This window comes from Mus caroli, chromosome 5 (genome assembly GCF_900094665.2).
Source record: "Mus caroli chromosome 5, CAROLI_EIJ_v1.1, whole genome shotgun sequence".
Taxonomy (NCBI): Eukaryota; Metazoa; Chordata; class Mammalia; order Rodentia; family Muridae; genus Mus; species Mus caroli.
In genome coordinates, this window is record NC_034574.1 from 107,594,826 (window position 1) to 107,610,634 (window position 15,809).

The 15,809-nt window shown below is 52.6% G+C and overlaps 1 protein-coding gene across 4 annotated transcripts in view; it reads right to left on the bottom strand.

The window, feature by feature from the left end:
* Trpv4 (transient receptor potential cation channel subfamily V member 4) overlaps positions 1–15,809 on the bottom strand; it is a 36,420-nt gene that overhangs the window by 8,875 nt on the left and 11,736 nt on the right. Inside the window, exons 2-8 of one of the 4 annotated variants that reach the window (XM_029478040.1) lie at positions 15,029–15,107; positions 13,318–13,734; positions 8,963–9,135; positions 5,073–5,225; positions 4,228–4,368; positions 3,309–3,607; positions 1,906–2,085 (exon numbers count right to left, since the gene is read on the bottom strand). In XM_029478040.1, the coding sequence (XP_029333900.1) occupies positions 1,906–2,085; positions 3,309–3,607; positions 4,228–4,368; positions 5,073–5,225; positions 8,963–9,135; positions 13,318–13,703 (1,332 nt within the window). In that variant the 5' untranslated portion in view covers positions 13,704–13,734; positions 15,029–15,107. Of the gene's footprint in view, positions 1–1,905; positions 2,086–3,308; positions 3,608–4,227; positions 4,369–5,072; positions 5,226–8,962; positions 9,136–13,317; positions 13,738–15,028; positions 15,108–15,809 lie in introns of all 4 variants that reach the window. The other 3 variants (XM_029478039.1, XM_021162133.1, XM_029478038.1) reach the window with 3 other exon arrangements.

Below are 15,809 nucleotides of genomic sequence, written 5' to 3' on the forward strand. Positions count from 1 at the left end.
GTTCCTGAAACCCATACAAAGGTGGAAGGAGAGAACAAATCTCATGAAATTGCCGTCTAGCCTCTATACACACACTGTGGCACATGTGTGTTTACACACACACACTAGCTATAATATCTACTGTAGCCGGACTTGGTGTCACCCACCCGTAATTAAAGCACTCAGGAGACTGAGGCAGGGGGATCACAAGTTCATGAATTACACAGCAAAAGACTCAAAAAAAATCAACTCTGGACTGAAGAGCAAGCTTAGCCACTGGGAGCACTGGAAACATTGGGGAGCACTGGCTGCCCAGCAGGGAGCCTAGACTGGTTCAAGGTTGCTCACAACCATCTTGAACTCCAGATCCAGTGCCCTCTTCTGGCCACCATGGGTACTGCACATATGTCAAGCACAAACATTCATAAACATAAAACTAAATAAAATATTTTTTAAATGGACTAGAGAGATGGTTCGGCAGCTAAGAGTATCTGATGCTATTGCAGAGGACCTGGGTTCACCTCCCAGCACCCACATGACATATATAACCATGATATCTGTAACTCCAATTCCAGGAGATCTTCTGGCCTCTCCAGGCACCAGGCACCAGGCGTGAATGCAGTGCACAGACATATCTGCACATGAGACACCCACATACATAAAAAGAAAGCTGTCATTTTTTTAAACAGAGAGTGAGAGAACATCAGGCAGTGGTGGCTCATTTCTGCATTTCTGTAATCCCAGTACTTGGGAAGCAAAGGCAGGTGGATCTCTGTGAGGAGAAAGTTCGAGACCAGCCAAGGCTACACAGTGGTATGTATGTGTATATATATATATGTTTTTCCAGACAGGGTTTCTCTGTGTAGCCCTGGTTGTCCTGGAACTCACTCTGAAAACCAGGCTGGCCACGAATTCAGAAATTTGCCTTCCCAAGTGCTGGGACTAAAGGCATGTGCCACCACTGCCCAGCCACAATGATATCTTGTCTCACAACAAAACACAAGGGACTGGGGATGGGACACAGTAGCAGAGGGCTTGTCTAGCAATCACGAGGCACTGGTTTGGATCCACAGCACCACAAAAAACAAATACCACCACCTTCTCATGTTTCCCAAAATTCCGGTTAAGCTGAAAGTATAAATCTTGGTTCCACATTCACAAAGCCTAGTCAAGGAACAGGTTTGGGATATTTATCTCAATACATGACTGGTGCCACAATTGTCCAGTTCTTCACACAGGCAGACATCAATAATTGAGCCCTGCACAATCGTGTTCGACACGGTTCCCCTGGTAAGCCCTATCTGTGGATCGATTTGCACCAGAGATGCTATATTTGCAAACCTGGGTCTCTATGGCAATGGATTCTCATCTCAGGGATGAGGGAAGGAACATGCTTGATGCCAGAGCCAGGCTGGGAGGCAGGCTGCCCACACCTACCCTGCAGAGGTCCAGAGTGCTGTCCATCTAATGACTGGGAGTCCCGTGACAACATGACCACAAAGGTCAGGGACTGACAACAGAAGAACGACCCGCTAAACACCTGAACGTTTACTTACACGTGGTGCCTATGTGCAGGGAGAGCATTTGCCGATATTTGCTAAAGCCTGCTAAGTGAACAGGGTTTTGGAGTCCTGATTTACAACTGCATTTGTGTGACACCAGCTGACAGAACTGTTTCCGGACCAGGGAAACAGAGAGGCTGTGCCACTCACCCTGGGCCACACAGTAAATATATAACAGAGCCAGGATCCCCAACCTGTCCCGAAGCCCACCCTCCCACAGACCCCGTTCAGTTCCCTAACTGCCAGAGACTGTCCTGGATGCTTAGTTGATGTTGATCACCGGTTCTGGGCCACAGAGCCCCCAGCCCTATGGTCCTGGCCAGTCTCAGCCACAGCCAGCCTCCCTCCCCACCCCAGTACCCACCTCGATCTTGCTGTTGTATACCAGGATCTCCAGCACGGACACCTCCTCTCCGCATGTGTCCAGGGAGGAGAGGTCGTAAAGCGAAGAATACACAGGCCCATAGGCCCAGTCCTTGAACTTGCGAGACAGGTGCCGGGTGTCCTCATCTGTCACCTCACGCCGGATGATGTGCTGAAAGACCTGCCAAGGGGATGCTTGTTCACAGACAGACAGGTGCTCAGTAGACATATGTGATAGATTTACAGGTGACAGACAGACAGATAGATGATAAATACATAGTAGACATGATCCCTCGACATAGATGATAGACATGATAGATTGATAGATGCCTGATAGATGTATAGATAGATGACAGACAGACAGACAGACAGACAGACAGACAGACAGACAGACAGACACACTTTCAGTATTGTGGTAGAACCCAGGGCCTCCAATGTGCTAGATTTCTACCTCTGAGTCATTCCCCTGTCTTCCTTTTTTTTTTGAGGGGAGGGGGTTGGTTTTTTTGAGACAGGGTTTCTCTGTATAGCCCTGGCTGTCCTGGAACTCACTCTGTAGGCCAGGCTGGCCTCGAACTCAGAAATCTGCCTGCCTCTGCCTCCCAAGTGCTAGGACTAAAGGTGTGTGCCACCACTGCCCGGCTTGTCATGAACTTTCAGTTCTCCTGCCTCAGCCTCCTGAGTCACTGGGAGTCACAGGTTGACCATCAAGCTGGGGTTCTGGGGTTTGGCTGTACTGTGTCCAGTCCTACACTGGTTCCTGAGCATCCACCACACCCTCAGCTCTTTATTAAGAGCCCTACGTGGCTCCCCTTCTTAAGCCGTCACAGCAACAAGGAAACTGAGGCACAGAGGGGTGGGGCCCACTAGGAAGCATAAAAACCATAGTCTGGCTCCTAATGGCAGGCTACTCCAGCCTGGCTCTCAGGGCAATGGTACCTCCCAAGGGAGAGCCCAGCAATGTCTATAGAGACATTTGGTTGTCACAGTGCATGTCACAGGGTGCTACAGGCATCTAGTGGATCAAGGCGAGGATGTCCCACAACACACAAGACAGCACACAAGAACCCCACAGTATCCAGTGCCGGGACTAGGGAGTCCTCCTCCAGGGTGCCAAGAGAGCAGGCCCAGCTGCAGGCAGTCGGCTGGTGAGGGGCCCAGTGACTCAGTTTACCTCAGTGACTCATCCTGACTGATGGAGGTTGGGTAGGGAGCAACCCGGGAGAATGACGTTATGTGGTTTTAGATAAAGCTGAGAATCCTGGCTGGGTGCTACGGAGCTATAGCAGGCTATGGAGGTACGATGCTCGCTCCCTGGCGGAGGGTTTGCAGAGGTGGATTAGGGGAGCAGGGGGCACAATGAATGTCAGCAGCAGCTCCCCGGGGGCAGCTGGACTCACTCACCCCGATCTTGCCCGTCTTGGCAGCCATCATGAGGGGCGAAAGGCCATCATTGTTGAGAACCGTCTCCAGGTTGCTGTCGGGGAAGAGGCGGGAACACTTGAGAAGCAGCAGGTCGTACATCTTGGTGACAAACTTGGTGTTCTCTCGGGTGTTGTCGGCGATGGCCACCAGCGCGTGCAGCACCGTGTTCCCCCTCGAGTCCTGTCGCCTCATGTCAGCTTTCTTGTGAGGGTTCTCTGTCAGATAGTTGACTATGTGCGGCTGGTTGGTGCAGGCTGCCAGGGACAAGGGCAGCTCCCCTGGGGCCAGAGAAACTGAGGATCAATGCAGGGGATCAAGGTGGGACTTTGCTGGTCGTGCCGGGGTTGGGGATGGACGCTACAGGGAATGGGGCTTCTCATGGTGACTGCTGGAGAGGCAGGGGTGGCTATTTAGGGACATAGCCCATGCAACCAGGAAGCTGTGGGTCTGGAGTCCTGGTGGCAGGACTCTGGGACTTTGATTACAAGTCCTATGTCAAGCGTGGTGTTAGCAGGATGACATCCAAGTATGGCAATATGGTGGCAGTTTGGACTGTGAGATCCTAGTCCTCATACCGTGTGAGCTGAACCAAAGGACACTTGCATAGTAGGGTGCTAGGGGCTGACACCCCGTAAGAGCCCCCCCAGAGTTTTCCCGATCTCTGGCTACAGATGGGGAAAACTGAGGTTCACGTAGTCATGTGACCAGGATGGACCAAAATGAGGGTGTGAACTTTCTCCAGAGCTCTGGTTCTGAGGCCAGGAACAAACGCTGCGGGATCCACACCACGGGGTGGGTCAGGACCTGTGGCAGCTCAGGTCTAAGTATGTGGGAGTCACCCATGACTGCAGACACCGCCTCTCCCTTGTCTCTACCCTCAGCCTCCACCGCTACTCACCAAAGTAGAAGTAGCCTCCCTCATCCTTGGGCTGGAAGAAGCGCCCGCGGGCCTGGGCGTGCACGTCGGCTCCCTGGGCCACCAGCAGCTCCACGTAGTGCTTGCAGCGCCGTTCGATGGCAATGTGCAGGGATGTCTGGCCTGGGGAAGAAGGTGGCCAGGCTGGCTGAGGGTACCAGGTGTGAAAAGTGACACAGGGACCTCAAGACCAACGCTTATCCAGAAATCACTGGAAGGTTGGTGTGAGATTTGGGGTACATGACAGCCAGAGCCTGCTGTTCAGTGCTCTTAACCGCTGAGCCATCTCTCCAGCACCATAAATCTTTTTTTTTTTAAAGAGTCTAGCAGGAGCACAAGCTTGAGGGCCAGTGATTTGAGCACACAGCCTGGAAACGATGGCCATGACATTATAGAGGACCCCCACCCAGCCAACAGGGTCAGCCAAATCTAGATATCCTGGCCAAACCACCCCGAACACAGCCATGGACTTCACAGATTCTGAATGTCGGTATTTTGCAGTCTTAGGCCTTGGTTTATAGACTCTCTCAGAAGTGGGGAGCACAGAGCTGATGCACATGACATGTTTGCCTCCCAGAACTGGAGACTCAACACCATGCCCTGCTGAGCCTCAAGTGGCCCAAGGGTCCAACCACATAGCCTCTAGGGCTTCAGTTTTCTAGCTCAGGTACCAGACAGCAATGGGCGGGCAATACATCACAAAGGCTTGGGATCTCCCATTCTGAAATCCAGAATAGAGGAGTGCGAGAGGTAGCTGCGGCACATCCATCCATCCATCCACCCATCCGCTCATGCATCCGTTCAGTAACGGCGAATGCAACACCCACCTCGGTAGTAGATGTCTCTGAAGGGCGAGTTGATGAACTCACGCATGTTGCCAGTGCGTTCCGCAATGTCCAGCAACACGGGGATGGTGTCGTTGCGACCGTTGCTTAGGTTCAGCAGCGCCTTGGGCAGGCAGGTCTTCCCCGTGGACGGCTCTGAGAGAAATGGGCAGGAAGAAACAGGGCTCAGAACCTGGCTGTGAATGTGGGGCAGGAACAGGAGCCCAGGCTGGGCTGCCACACCTGCCTGAGATGTCTTCATGGTGCTTGGTGGGGACACAGCTCCCTTCTGTTTATGACGGTGTCCGTGAACTTATGGCAATAGGTACTCTGTGACATATAGAAAGCCACAGCCTATAGACTGGCTCGTCCTTAATCACAGTCGGGGAGATTTCTCTTTGACACGGGGTCTCATTACGGAGCCCAGGCTGGTCTTGAACTCTCAGTCTTCTTGCCTTGACTACCAGAGTGCTAGGATTACAGGGTTGTGCCACCCTGCACTTGAGGGAAGTTTGAAATTTTTATTTTATTTATCTGTATGGGCGTGTGGCCTACACGTATAACTATACACCGTGTATAGGCAGTGACCATGAAAGTTGTATGCAGAGATCAGATCCCCTGAAATTGAAATTACACGTGGGTGTGAGCCACCATGTGGGTCCTGGGGACTGAGTTCAGGTCCTCTGCAAGAGCAATCAGTGCTCTAACCACTCAGCTGTCACTCTAGCTCATAGAGGGAATCTTTAAAGGGCTATCTATGTAAGTACAAGTACACTGTCTCTGCCTTCAGATACACCAGAAGAGGGCATTGGAGCTCATCACAGATGGTTTCAAGCCACCGTGTGGTTGCTGGGATTGGAACTCAGGACCTCTGAAAGAGCAGTCGGTGCTTTTAGCCACTGAGCCATCTTTCCAGCCCCTTTAAAGGGCTTTGAAATCTGAGCAGATGGGAAGAGAGCCAAACACTAACCATGCTGAGATACAGAGAGGTGGGCCATGGTTGCGAGCCACGCTTGCATGCAGGTGCGCATGCGCATTAAATAAAAAAAAAAGTCAACCATACATCTTGTCATTGATTTTTGTTGCTGTTGTTTATTCTGAGACAGAGTCTCACTATGTAGCCCAGGTTGTCCTGGAACTTATTCTGTAGACCAGGCTGTCCTTGAAATCACAGCTCTGCCTGCCTCTGCCTCCTGAGTGCTGGGATCAAAGGTGTGCGCCACCACAGCCTGGCTCAGACCTATCAGAACCATTCTCCCTCCTTCTGTGCTTCCTATGTGTGTCTGCATGGAGGCCTCGGGCCAGCATTGGATGTCTGCCTCATCACTCTCCGCTTTTCTTTCCAGACAGAGTCTCTCACTGAACCTGCAGCTCACTGGCTCAGGGAGGCTCTGGGCGGCAGGGAGTAGGGGTGGTGGGTAGGTAGGTGCAGGGGGTTATCTGCCTGTTCCCACCTCCTCAAGAGTGGGAGATCCCAGACATGTGCCACCTTGCCTGTCTTTTTCTGTGGATGCTGGGATCTGAACCCAGGTCTTCCTGCTGTCACAGTGGGTACTTTACCCCACTGAGCTTGTGAGAGCCTTTATCGGCTCTAAAAGCAAGACGCATGTCAGACAGCACTTGTCCACACATGAGAACCCAGAAGCCTGTCCTGTGAAGCATTTACACCAGTGGCTAGAGGGGAGTGAAGGGCTGGCCACAATGCTCCCTAAAGCTTGGACTGGGTATAAAGAGGGGCACAGTGTGTCGGGGGCGGGGAGGGCATAGACACATAAGTGTAAACGCTTTCCATTCCTGTCCAACATCTTTCGAAGTCTGAGTGGGCCAGGTGCCTGTCACCTCTCCCCAATGTTCACCAACACCCTTTTCTACGTTCCTTTCCCTTGCTACGATGTGTTTGGCTACAGGAACTAGCTTCCGTCTCTAAAGAATCAGTAAAAAGCAAGCGCCCACCAACACCACCAACCAGGCCTGGGCGATGGATCCAAGGTGGGAGCCACAGACATGGGGTGAGGGTGAGCTTTGCCAGCTGACCCTCAGGATTGGCATCTTGGCATTATCTCTCGCTCATCGGCAATCAAGGGGACATCGGTGAGTCAACCAATATTGTGATTCACAGGACCCCAGGCATCAACGAGTCCCCCTTAAATGTCAATGCTGTGTTTAGCATCCTGTGGAAGGAAATGTAAGGCCCCCTCCCCAGATACAGGGAGAGCCGGAAGCCTGGGAAGCATCCAGCCTGACCCCCACCCCAGCCTTTCTCCCATCTTCTGGGCAGCTGGCCCAGGCTAACACCAGCCAGCTGTTCACTGAACCCATCCCATCTGTGGGTACAGCTTCCCATGGGCACCAGGTGGGGGCTGCCCTGAATGCCGGCAGAGCCCCTGGGGGCTGTGCAGATGCATCCCCAATCTCTGTCATGGGTGGTATCAACCCTCCATTTTATCAGTATCACCAGCAATATCAGCTCTCCATGGTAACACAATTCCCTTCCCTGGAGTCCCATCCTGAATCCTCAGCGCCCCCACCCCAGCCCAGCCCCGCCCCACGCCTGTTGCAGCATGTCTGTTTTATCCATTTTTCTTGTACCCCTTTGGCTGTCATCTCTGCCACCATCACCTTGAAACAGGCACTGTCTCTCACAAGCCCAAGATAGCCCTGCCCCCTTGGCTTGCCCAGCCTCTGTGGTCCTTCATCCACTTTGCATACAGCAGTTACTATAGTCATCTCAGAGGTCATGGAAAGCCACGGGGTCTTTGTAATCACTGTCCCTTCATAGCTATCCAACCTGAAACAGTCCTTCGTCCCTTTTCACACACTAACGTAACTCGCTTGGACTAAGGGGGGGGGGTTTGGGGGGTGAGGGGTTGTTTCACATCCCCTGACTAGATACCCTTCACTGTTTGTAACTCAGTGCTTGTTTGCTTGTTTACGTGGTCGCAAGAGCAATGCCCGCCCCTCCTGAATAACCGAGAGCCACTTGAGACCGAGAATCTTATCTGCCTTGCTCAATTCCTCATTTTCTGCCCCACCTCACCTCCACCTCCCTCCGGACACCAGCCCAGTGTCTGGCACTTCATCGGTACCCAGTGGCATCTCGCTGAATTAGTAAGAACTCACTAAAGGAGCCACCCAGGCACCTTCCGTGATTCCAAATCACATCTGGCACAAGGGGAATCGGGTCCTGGGTCCCGGCTTCCGCTGTGGAACCACTGCTAAAGAGGAAGCAGTTCCTCAGATGACCACCAGGTGGCGGAATGTCTGTGGCTATGGAGCCTGCTGGAGCCCGGCTCTAAATGGCCCATTGACAGAGGTTGTGAACTACCCCGAGGGCGTGTGGAGGGGTTTCTGGGACGGGTGGGGCAGAGATTCCAGATACCCCTGAAAATCAGTTGAGCTAATCAGTCTCCAGCCAGAAAAACATGCAGGGGAGGATGCAGGTTTTGTGGAGCCCTGCAAAGGGATGTTGTGGGTGGCGACTGAGGGAGTCAGGCCAGGGAGGGGAGTTGGTGAGGGTGAGGCAGATCTCTAGACGTGTCACTGAGAACCCCAACCTACCACTCTGCCACCTTCCAGCTATCCCAACCCACTGCCATGCTACCCACGGGAGACAAGGGATTCCAGCTGCCTGTGTTTAGAGCACTTCGGGGCTAGGGGAGCAACACCACCAATGTGTAGAAGTGTGTTAGAGCCCCCGTGGCTAAACTTTGGTTAGCTACTGCATGAATGAATTCTATAGGCAGCCAAGACCCAGAGAGGTTCCGAGGTTCCATAATGTGGTAAAGGATGCCCAATGATCTTCTGGTGTGTTTGGCCCAAAGAGATATGCAAACCCGGGAAGAGGATTACCCAAGCAGAGCAGACCCCTCCCCCTGCCCACTGGGGCGGCTCACCCCGGAACTCCTCATCAGTCAGGCGCTTCTTGTGGGTCAACAAGAAGGAGAGCAGTCCGTCTAGGTCGGCTGTGGAGCCCCGGGACACAATGTCAAAGAGGATGGGCCGGTTGAAGACTTTGAGGATGGGGGGTGGCTGCGGTGCAGGAGCTTTGGGGCTCTGTGGCTGCTTCCTAGAGGGGACAAAAGGAGGATACCAGGAGTTTAGCCTCTGCCTGCACTGTGCTCCCTCACCTAGGGTAGTCAGAGGTTGGGGAAATGAAACCCAAGGGACTAAAGAATACTATGGGATGCTTTGCCCAGGAAGAGGTAAGCTGGCCTACTGTGTGTTGGGCAGAAAAACAGGAAAAGGATGCAAGCCTGCCCATCCTCTAGCCCACCCACCTCCCCTCCCTCCATCTAACCACTCACTCACTCACTCACTCACTCACCTATCCATCCACCCATCCATCTCCATCCATTCATCTATCCATCTATCACCCACCCATCCATCTATCCATCCATCCATCCATCCATTCATCCCTCTATTCACCCACTAACCCCTCCACCCACTCACCCCTCCATCCATCTTTATGCTCATCTGTTCATCCTTCCACCTCACCACTCGCTGCCTACCCCCCTTCATCCCTCTCACCTGCCCATCCATCTTCCCCATCCTCCATCTAACATTTACTGAACACTGAACACCTTTGTGTGTGAGAGACAGGGGCTTGTGTCACCCAGACTGGCTTTGTAAGGGACACGCAGCCCAAACTGATCTTGAATGCCCCACCTTGGCCTCTTGAATGCTGGGACGTCAATGCGAGCCACTATGCCTGGCTAATGCAAGGATGGGAACCGAAGCCGGGGCCCTGAGCATGCCGGGCTGTATTCGACCACCTGAGCTTACTATCTGGCCTTTCATGAGCACTGTCTGAGGCGGAAAAAGCCTGGCAGAAGGCAGGGAAAGGAACTTGTTCACTCACTCGCTCCCTCATTACTTTTATCATCCAACAATGTTTGGGACAGAAGAGACCATAAAAGCGGGGAATTAGCTCAGAGCCCACTACACACAAACATGCGATACATGTTAGCCAAAATCACCATCATTCCTGAGAGCCACGTGTCTGAAGCCTGTGTGTGCAAGGCAGGGACGCTGAGCCACAGAGCAAGGCAGAGAAGCGTGACAGGACCCAGAGAGGGCTGAGGAAGACAAAAGAGAGACATCTGTATAGTTATTCCGCAAACATTAATTGGGCACCAGAGAGAAAGAGCTAGCCTGGACACCATGAGGACAGAGATCCTCTCTCTGCCATGTTGCCATCCAGCCCAGGCTGGCACAGATGGGATGCACTGATGCCTTCTTCTAGTATGTCTGAAGACAGCTACAGTTTATTTAATAAATGAGAGAGAGAGAGAGAGAAGAGAGAGAGGAGAGAGGAGAGAGGAGAGGAGAGGAGAGAGAGAGAGAGAGAGAGAGAGAGAGAGAGAGAGAGAGAGAGAGAGAGAAGATGGGGGGGGCGGGGAAGCAGAGGACCAGGAAGGAAGAAAAAAAGGAAGAGAGCAGCTACATAGGGCATGAAGTGGGAGGCCTGGTCTCCTTCATCCCTCTGCTCAGGGCCCAAAGGCACTATGGGAATGAGGATGCTGGCCATGGAATGCTCCACAGAGCAAGAGCTGGAGCATCCTCCAACCAATTTTCCTGATCCTCTGACCCTCTATATAAAAAGAACTTGGTTCCCACCAGATACCACTGGATACCACTGAAAACCTTTGGGGCCCCAAATTTTGCCTTGGTTCTTCCAAATTTTCTCTAATTTCTCCAGGGACCAGGCTAGGGTGCACCTTCAGAAAGGCTTGAGGGAGGGAAAGGAGGTGGTACAATGGGACTCCCTGTTGCTTGGGGCCTCAGTTTCCCCATCTGAACAGTGACTGGACAACATCCCTCACAAGTGATTGACTACACCCCCCTTGGTCCTGATGAGATACACTCTTGCACATCCTGGCCAGGGATGGCTGCCTAACCATGTGATTGTCCTGTCTGGGTACCACCTTCCTGAGAAGTCTTCCAGAGCCACCTCTCCTGTCCCTTATTCCTTGTCTGGCATTAGCACCTCCCCATCTCGAATCATGGACCTTCACTTGTCACTGCACCGCGTGCATCCCAAACCTGAAGGCACTTCTGAGTCAGGAGCTAAACCTGGCCTGGCTCACTGCAGGCTCCTTGGGAACAATCAACTCCACCTCTGGGGAGCTGTTCGCTGTAGCAGTCCAGACATCACCCATGAGCCCCCGTGGATGCTAGAGAGCCATCTCCTAGCTATGTAAGCACAGGGAAGAGCTGCCCTCTGACTGACTGGAAGCCAGTCTTTGGTCAGCAAGGGCCTAGGAGAAGACGCCACAGCTTCAGGCATCTCCAGACTTCGGGTGGTACTCTTGGATACACGTGGAGGCTCTAGGTAGGAAAAGTGCTGATGTCCAAGTCTGAGTCATTTCAGGACATATTACAGGACAGCAGAAGGGACCTAGGAAGGATGTAACCACCTATTCAACCAGATCAGAGGCAGCTCACGGCAGGAGGAGCCTGGGGAAGTGTCTGCACTCCCACACATGACAGACACCATACTGTGACACTCTACTTAGCAGAGGCCATGGAGAAGACAGGCCCAGATCATGGTGTCTGGGACTGAAGGTTCCTGTCTGCAACCGGGCTGGCGGAGACAACATCCTGAGAGGGCCTGGACCATCACTCATGGGGGCTTCTCTCCACTCTTCTACCTTCCAGCCAGGCCTCCTTCTCGGGAGAGAAAGGATTAGCACCTGAGGCTTCCACTCGGGATATGAATGGAGAGATAAACGCGTGAACAAGTGGATGATCTGTGGCCACAAAAATGGAGCTGGGTGGATGAACCTGAGGCTAGAACAGAGAGAAGAGGAGGAGGAGGAGGGGAAAGGAATCAGGCAGCCATCAAGAGTGGATGAGTGCAGTGTGGTGCCACACACCTGTAACCCCAGCACTTAGGATGCTGAGACAAGAGGATCGCAAGCTAAGGCCAGGCTGAGCTGCAGACCGAGCCCTGTCTCAAATAGAGAGAGAGAGACAGAGAGAGAGACAGAGAGACAGAGAGACAAAGACAGAGACAGACAGACAGAGAACGACAGAGACAGACAGACATACTGATGAATGGCTGGAGATTATATAGACATTTTGAGAAGTAAATGATAGATTGGAGGGAAGTTGGCTGTGCAGATGGACAACTGGACAGGTTGGAGACAAGAGGGTCAGACAGCAGGGAGCCACCTAGACAATCACGTTCTGGAGGAATGGACTGGACATGCGGAAGTAGAAACTGGATGCATGTGGGGACAGGTGGATACACACGTGGATTATAATGAACAAGTGCACCTTTGGCTGTGTAGGACAGACAGACAGACAAGTGGATAATGGGCTGGTGGATGGAAAGGCGAGTGAAAGGCCAGGGGATAGTGGCACATACCTTTAATCTCAGCACTTGGGAAGCAGAGGAAGGAAGACCTCTGTGAGGTCAAAGTCAGCCTGGTCTACAAGAGTGAGTTCCAGGACAGCTGGAAGTGTGTGTGTGTGTGTGTAGACAGATGGGTAGTTATATAAAGGAGTAGATATATGTACGGTATGTATGTATATATGGGTAGGTGGATGGAGAGATGGTGGATAGTAGGTTATGGATGGATAAATGAAGAATGGGTCGATGGATAAGTAGGGGGATGGATGGATGGGTGTGTGATGGACAAGAGGTAGAAAGATAGATAATAGGTGTATTAATGGATGGTTGGAGGGTGGGTGGACAAAGAGACAGGCAGATAATCAGGCAGATGAATGGAGGATAATGGATGGACAGGTGGGTGGGCAGATGGATAAATATTGAATAGATAGATAAATGAAAAATGGATGATGAGGGCTGGTGAGATGGCTCAGTGGGTAAGAGCACCCGACTGCTCTTCCGAAGGTCCAGAGTTCAAATCCCAGCAACCACATGGTGGCTCACAACCATCTGTAACAAGATCTGGAGCCCTCTTCTGGAGTGTCTGAAGACATCTACAGTATACTTACATATAATAATAAATAAATAAATCTTTTAAAAAAAAAGAAAGAAAAATGGATGATGATAGATATATGGTAGGTGAGTGGATGGATGGATGGATGGATGGATGGATGGATGGATGGATGGAAGGAAGAATAGGTGGATAATGGAGGGGTGGATTGATGGGCAGGTGGGTGGGTAGATGGATAGATGGAGGAGTGGGTGGATGGATGGGTAGATGGATGGATGGGTGGGTAAGTGGATATATGGGCATGTGATGGATTCAGTACCAACCAGACAGCCAGGAATACTCACTCCACGACCTTTCTCCTCCATCTCTTGTTGTCACTGGGGTGGTGACGGTAAGTGCCGTAGTCGAACAAGGAATCCATGGGCGCTTTTTTGGGCCCAGGCACTACTGAGGACTCGTACAGGGTGGACTCCAACAGGTCAATGGGGTTGGGAACCCCCTTGCGGAAAGCGCCCTGGAACTTCATACGCAGGTTTGGACGTCCATCGCCTGGGCCAGCAGGACGGCTAGCATCCACCGGGGAAAGAGAAGAGGAGCCTTCCTCCCCCTCAAACAGATTGGCCAGGGAAGAGAGGGGGAAGGCCTCCCCACCAGAGGTACCACTCTCGTCTCCAGGGGGCTCAGTCACCTCCCCAGGCACTGCACGAGGACCATCACCAGGATCTGCCATACTGGACCCAGATCTGTTTGTACTTCTCGGCCTGCTGGGAAATGGGGGGGGGTGCGGTCAGCACACTGGGGACTAAGAGGGGGTCAGGCAGAGCCTGGCCAGTGGTAGAGGTTTCAGGAAGCCCCCTCCCACATGGGCAAACAGCACTGTTGCCAGTTGCTTCAAAGCCACCGTTGTAATGACAGGGGCTGAGATGGCCACTCCCAGATGTGGTCGGCCGCCAGCCCCAGGCAGGAGCCACAACAGGGGCCTCTTTCAGGAACCAGGAGACATGAGTCTGTCTGCCTCCAGCCCAGCTACCCAGGACAGACATGGGCTGCATGAGAAGGTCTGGGAGCCAGCCCTAAGCCTGGATACTGAGCCCTCTGACCCGGTCTCACAGCCAGCTCCACACAGCCAGTGTGACGCTGAGCCAATCAGCGTGTCCCAGCCTCAGTTTCCTCATCTATGAGATGGGGAGACAAGGCTTGACAGGGAAAGTGACTAAGATGCAGGGGAGTGCTCAGAATGCCTACAAGTACCCCTGTGACCAAGTAGGTGTTCTGAGGAGCCATGGGACCCTACACTACAGGGTGGTGGTCCCCACGGCTTCTCCAGCACCATCGTTACCCATCTTCCAGGTCTGTAAGGGGCAGTCCCAGATTTAAATTGATATCAGAGTGAAGTACTGCTCTTCCCTCAGCCTGACTGGCTCCTGCCCTCTGTGTACCCAACTGTCCCCTGCTCTGAGAACCTTCCTCTAGCCCTTACCTCTCTCTCTTTCCTAGATTACCTGCCAGGCCATGATACCCAGGCAGGGAACACATCCATCCTGAGTCCCCATGGGATGGAGGGGAGAGATAACCGTGTTCTTTGTACCCATTTCTCAAATGCGGAAACTGAGGTTTCCAAGGGCAGACACATGCCTTTCGAAGACAAGTTGGTTTTTTGGGGTTTTTTTGTTTGTTTGATATTTTGTTTTTCTTCAGTTTTCAGGCCCAACGTACGTTCACCTAGAGCCAGCAGGGCAGAGCCCTGGGCAGCTAGACCAGTGTCCTGGAAGTCTTTCCCTTGCCAGTGAATACAGGAGTTTGTGGGTACCTCCTCCTTAGGCCCCACACGAAGAAAATCAACAAACTGATGCCCACCACGTTTGCTCTGAAACTGCCAGGAAAGGCTTGCCCAGGTGGGAACATGGCTAGGGGCCTCTCTTACGGGCAGAGCCAGGCACGCAAATGGGGAGAAATGCCTGCCAGGGGTGGCTTCTCTCCTGACGCCAGCAAGGAGAGAGAGCTGGCTTTTGGAGTCACTGGGCCTTCATTTCTAATTCCAGTTTTGATGCTTACACAGAGAGTGTGCCTGAGGGCAAGTCACTGGAGGGCCAGAGCCTCTGTGTTCCCCTCTGGAAAATGGGTATCTTCAGACCTGCAGCAGGAGGAACAAAGCTGAGTCTAATCAGATTTTTCTCTCTGGGCCTTGGTTTTCTCACCTGAAAAACAGGAGTAGCCACACCTCCTCCTGAGGTCTCCCAGGCCTGTGAAACACTACTCAGAGCTAGCCCCTTGTAAGGCCCCTTGAGACTAGAGGTCCTCTCCGCCTGTCATCTGCATGCAGATGGGGTCCTGTGATTCTGGTCTCGGCTCTTTAGGAACAGTGTATGCACATGGTGGGGGCGGGATGCTCAGGGCCAGCTATTAAAAGTATCCTTCCAGGTATACTGTGCCCACCTCACCAGGGACCCGAGGTCGAGAGCTACGTGCCCTCAGTGATCCACACAGCTGGTCATTCCATCCCCGGCCAGGGCAGCCCTGCGACCCTCGCTCAGGCACCCCTAGGAAGCTGCCATGGTGTCTTATCTCCTCCCCAAACTGGACAACATTCGGGTTCCTGGAGGCCCCCAAGTCAGGACACCTGGAGTGAGCTAGCCCTGGTCATGTCCACAATAATCATGATTGGCTCTGGTCATGTTGAAATAATTACAAAATCAACCATCATTGTTGGGAGTAGAGAGTGTTTACTGAAGCTGGTCCTAAGTCTGTCTGTCTGTCTGTCTGTCTCTCTCTCTCACACACACACATCTCTCTCTCTCTCTCTCTCTCTCTCTCTCTCTCTCTCTCTCTCTCTCTC